Source organism: Neoarius graeffei, chromosome 17 (genome assembly GCF_027579695.1).
Source record: "Neoarius graeffei isolate fNeoGra1 chromosome 17, fNeoGra1.pri, whole genome shotgun sequence".
Taxonomy (NCBI): domain Eukaryota; kingdom Metazoa; phylum Chordata; class Actinopteri; order Siluriformes; family Ariidae; genus Neoarius; species Neoarius graeffei.
In genome coordinates this window covers 35134996-35140563 of record NC_083585.1, presented here as the reverse complement: position 1 = coordinate 35140563, position 5568 = coordinate 35134996, and the positions used below count along the sequence as shown (strand labels likewise).

The 5568-nt window shown below is 40.1% G+C and overlaps 1 protein-coding gene across 1 annotated transcript; it reads right to left on the bottom strand.

The window, feature by feature from the left end:
- Positions 1–4002: 4002 nt before the first annotated feature.
- Positions 4003–4959, bottom strand: LOC132864683 (olfactory receptor 52K1-like). Its single transcript, XM_060898098.1, has one exon. The coding sequence runs from the start codon at positions 4945–4947 to the stop codon at positions 4003–4005; it is 945 nt and encodes a 314-aa protein (XP_060754081.1). The 5' UTR covers positions 4948–4959.
- Between the last annotated feature and the right edge of the window lie 609 nt (positions 4960–5568).

The window sequence follows — 5568 nt, the reverse complement described above, 5'->3', positions numbered from 1 at the left end:
AAAAAAAATGATCTTATTCTCTAACAAGGAAGCAGTGGTACATCTGCTGGATGCCTGTTGTTATAGTCACAGCTTCCTTGTGGAATCTGATGAGCACCCCAAGGAGGGTATTGTTGAGGTCAGGTCCAGTTAACAATACATCGTTCAGTGATACTCCACTGTGCTAGGCACTGGAGCCAACCACTGCATGAATGTTCCCTGGTTTTCTAGGATGATATACGCCGAAGAACGGCAAATACCATCGCTCTTCATCTCTCTTGAGTGGAGGTGCCACTTTAGCATGATTGTTCTGGAACACTTTCTCCATAAAGATGAAAAAGTGCTCCATCACTGGCTTCCTCTCTAGACTGCATCTCAGAGATGACAGTCGATTAAAAGCCTGAACTTTGTTGTCTGGAAGACGAGGCCTTGGAGTTTTGAACGGCAGTGGAGCTATCCAGCTGTTACTGTCATCCTTCCCTAAGCCTTGTTCCATTATTCGCAGGAATGAGATATCGTCGATGGATGGAGACACTTTATCATCCTTGGTCTGCTGAAACACCATGCAGCCTAACTTCTCGACCTTTTCTTTGCAGTTGAACTTCCCAGTAGCGTGTGCTTTAGGATGATCAGGACGTTGGAAATTACTACATCTCTCCTTCACATGGAAGACATTTGGACATGGCTCAAAGATGGAGGAACATTTCTGTTCTGTAGTACTGGTGTAGAATGTATTCACTATGGTGGGTTTGTGAACACCTCCTAAGCACACATTTCCAACTATCACCTATCCCAGGTCGAGTTTCTAGGCGTAGAGTGCCTCACATGGACCAGTCACTTGTTTCCACACTTTGTGGACTGAAATGATGTCTCGTCAGAGGAGAAGCATGATGGGAGCACTAGGATCGAACTCTGGGATGAGGTGAGCCACTGGTTGGAGGTGAGGGTGGTTAAGTGCAGCACTGGGTGTGGGAATTTCCATTCTGTTGTTGGGGATATCATTACATTCCAAGAGACTTGGTAAGGGGAGACTGACATTTCCATCCATTGACTCAATTTGGAAGCCTGAAGCTCTTCTCCCTGTAGTCTCCGTCAATCTGGAGCAGGTGCGGTGAGAGTATGAAGAGGTGGGGCCTTGAACATCGAAGGCATCAAAAAACTCAGAATGAGCTAGAGATTTATTACTATGCTCGTCGATGATTGCATAGACTTTCAAAGCTCTATTGCGATGGCCTACAGGGTGGATGTTGACAAGGCAAATCTTCGAGCATGATCTGTCACTCTGATCACCACCACAGACTTTGGTGCAGCTAGTAGTGACTTCTGAAGATGGTGTGGACTCTTGCTCCCCGCCATACTCCATAGAGGGGGATGGTTCTTGGGTCCATGGTGCCGGTCCAGGGTGGAGGGCAGAGATGTGTCTTTCACTCTTACACTCAAGGCATGATGTTATGTATTTGTAGTCCTTAGCCATGTGTTGTGTGGACGTGCAACATTTAAAGCAAATCCCGTTCTCCTTCAGGAATACTTTACGTTCCTCTAAAGGCTTTTCACGAAAAGCCTGGCACTTCCAAAGTAGATGAGGCTTTTTATGGATTGGGTACTGTCTCTCAGAATTATCTTTAAAATCACGTTTGTCTGAAGCAAGAGGAGGAAGTACGTCTGTCTTGTGCACTGAAATTTCCTTTTGTTTACTTAGTTTCCATGCAGTCCTGTCTCCTTTTACAGGGACATCCGCTTGGCCCGTGAACCTGAAGCTTGGATCGTTTCATGTTATAGCTTGTTGCCTGACAAAGTCAATGAAAACTCCAAAGGGAGAGAATGAAACTTGGTACTGTAGTTTGTAGCTGGATCTGAGAGAAAGCCACTTCTCCTATAGGTTGAATGGCAACTTTTGGACTAAAGGATTTATTCCCCGTGATGTATCTAGGTATTGTAGGCCTGGAAGATTTCCATCTATCTTTGCTGCCTCCAATTCCATGAGGAGATCGCTTAACTCGTGGAGTTTCAGATAATCCTTGTTGGAGATTTTTGGAAAGCTATTGATGCATAGGAAAAGTGCCTCTTCAAATCACTTCGGGAGCTCCATAAAATGTACCCAGTCTATCCCATATCATCCTGAGTCCTCTATCTGGGAAATCAACATGCTCAGCTGACTCATTCCCTAGCCACTTGACCAGTAAGTCCATTTCCTCGCTGGACGTCAAATTTAGACCTCTGACCATATTCCCAAACGACCGTTTCCATGCTTTGTAGTTATATGGTTGGTCGTTGAATTGGATCAAGCCTGTGGTGACTAGTTCCCGTCGAGCCAAATATCTGACAAAGTCAGTCGTGTTTGCTTGGTCTTGATGGACATGTTGAGGTGTGTGGCTGGGCATAGAGGAAAGAGGAGGACCGTGGTTTACTCCATGTGTGTGACTATCATCTTGCATGCTACTAAAGTAGTGATGCGTATCTGGAACAGGCTGTGGCTGCTGGGATGTTGCTATTTGATTAGTTATTGCAGGGTAAAAGTGAGCATTGGCTTGACTATGCTCTGTTTTGCAGTGGTGAGGTTTTGTTAGGGTATGCTGATGCTGGCTCTGCGTATAACTGTCTGTTCTCATCTTGATAGAGCTGATGCAATGCTGGTACAAACTGTACCCTGTTTTCTTCTTTGGCCTGTTCAGTGACATATTCTCTGGGGGTTCCATGGGGTCAAGGGGGGCAGCAGATAGTTGGTCTGAGTGAAGTTGGAGCCGCTTCGATCACTGCCATCGACAGCTGCCTCTAAGACTTCTGCTTCAGCCACAGCTGCAGCTGTTTCTTGCTCTAATGATAACATGTTTATCGTTGCTTCTAGTTGTGCTTTTTCTACTTTCAGGGCCATTTCTTTCTTTGCATAAGGTAGGCGTGCCTTGGCTGCCTCTGCTTTCGCACGAGCCATGGCAGCAGCAGCCCCAGTAGAAGAAGCCTTTGTCCTTCTTGAAGAGTTTGAGGCGCAGGATCTGGTCTGTAATGTCTTCTTTCATTTCCATTTTCTGCTTCCAGTGTAAACTGTGTTACCTTCTGCACTGAAACCATAGTTTCACTGTGCCGCCGCCCTCATTATATATTCAGAATACAACTCGGCGGTAAGATAAACACCTTCCGTTCATCAAAACTCTGGAGACGATGATCAGTTTGTCCACAGGTTTATTGACTAAAAAAGGGTGAAACTGAGAACAGACAAAAAAGGAAACATACTTACATATGAATTGCCTATTTATTGCTTATTTATTGATTACATCTATCAACAAAGTAATCTGTTGAGTTTAAATGTTCTCACTCATACTATTTACTGTCTTATGAACATAGCATAAACTATAAATAAATCTGCAAATTAGCTAAGTAGCCATTTTACGTACAAAACATTCACAGAAATAATATTATCCTCAAATTCACAAACAACTCTTAAAACAACAAATAATGCACTATAATTAAACGAAAGGACATATGATAACATACCAACAATGCTTCATAAGGCATGCAACGTAGGCAGATATCTTTAGATAGAAACAGGCAGTCAGACTAGCTGTTTTACTGTCATGTGCCTCCACTTCCTGATTAACTAGCGACAACTCACAACATCCTGGACCCACTTCCTGTCTCTCTTAAAGGGCCATTGCTCACAAATAAAACAAACAATGAATTAAACACACAAAAACATACTAACTATAAAATACAATAACAGAACAGATGGGGAGGCTGCACATGCAAAGTTATGGTCACCCAGAGCTGGAATACAAGTTTAATTTCCCTTCACTCCTCTCTAAAGATGTTACACTCAATCGACCCATCATAGCAATTGAATAAAAGTCTATAGTCCCAGTTTGTTGTCACCATCTTTGTTTGTTTGTTTATTTATTCATTTATTAAAAAATAAATCAGTTAACTCTTTAAAATTGCAATTATATAAAGGCAAAAAACCCAACATTTATTAAAAAGTAACTTGGTTGTTATCAAGGTAAATTTTATATGTGATGCGATATACAGTACAGATTACTTTGGAAAGACCTTAAAATGTTTCATGAATTTTAGAAACTGTTCTCTTATTTCTTTGGTTCTTACTCCATAAATAATTGGATTAAAACAGCTTGGAAAAAGCATATACATTGTACTCAGGAAGACACGGCTGGAGGGAGAAAAGTTATTTCTTAGTCTGTATGGCATTAGGGCAGTTAAAGCAAAAGTCAGACTCACTGCCATGACAATTAAATGAGTAATGCAGGTGTTAACAGCCTTTAAGCAGGCCTTGCCAGATCTCAGGACAGAAGAAAGTATTACTATATATGATACTGTAATGAAAATAAAATCAGCAATTATTGTAAGAAAAATACCCAAAAGCCCTATTGCATTGTTAATGGAAATATCTCCACATGCCAGCTGAACCAATGCCATGTGTTCACAAAAACAGTGATCTATCTCATTTGTTGCACAAAAAGTCAATTTTCCAGCCCAAGAAACCATTGTGGTAATTAAGAACACATTTCTGATGACTGGAAAAATAACAAACTTTAGAAAACCAGGCATTTTCATGTATTTGTGGTAATAAAGAGGTCTACATATAGCAAAAAAGCGATCCAGAGCCATCCAAAGCAATATAGTAGAGTGAAATGTACCAACACAGTGAATGCAAAACATTTGCACCAAACAGCCCACAAGTGAAATTCCTTTCCAGTTAAATAAGAAACTTAGCAGCATATTTGGTACATAAAATATTGGTAAAGAGAAGTCCACAACTGCCATAAGACCAATTAGTATGCACATAGGAGAGTGAAGAGCCTGCTGAGATATAATTAAATATATGATTGTAAGGTTTGAAGCAGAAGACAATAAAAACATAAGAAGATAGGGAATGGATAAAATGGGCTTCCATTCTCCCAACTCATGAAAACCTGTAAGTGTAAATGTTGTAAATGAACTATTTTGTACTGGAGCCAACATTGTCTCAAGATCTCTAAGCATTCAGTTCTGCAACCTCATATGCAATGTTACAAAAAAGCCTGAGGTAGATAAAAATGATAGATTTTAATGAATGAATTGTAACCATATCCAATTAAATTTCTATCAACTTTTACAGTTTTGTGATTTTTGTATAATATCTTGTTAATAGAAATACCTATCAAACTGCACAGTTCCTTGAGGGACTCACACGTATCATAAAGTATTGCATTCCAAATTATAGAATTTCATTGCAGTATATTTGCCAAAGCTATTACAGAAATAATATTGTTGCTCCCAATAATATTAATCTCATGCTCATTACACAGTACATTTTGCAAAATAATTTAGTTGTTTAGGGTAAAAAAAAAACCCCACCTCTTTACATTGCTCATCAATTAAGTCTTTCTAGCTAACAGTTCTCTGAAGCATTTTCAGGGGAAAAAAAAGTTAACTTAGATGAAAACACAGAGAAAAAAAGTGTACTCCAAACTGTGACAACTAAACAATCTGACATACATTCATTTTTGTAACATTGATCCATAAATGTGCCTTGTCTTATATTTGATTATCACATGTCCTGTTTTGCTTCTGGGCATTCCAAAAACACATTAGTTTTTGTCT

Bases quoted from the DNA above. Each gene is read 5' to 3' on its own strand.
- LOC132864683 (XM_060898098.1), bottom strand. From the start codon at position 4,947: ATGTTGGCTCCAGTACAAAATAGTTCATTTACAACATTTACACTTACA.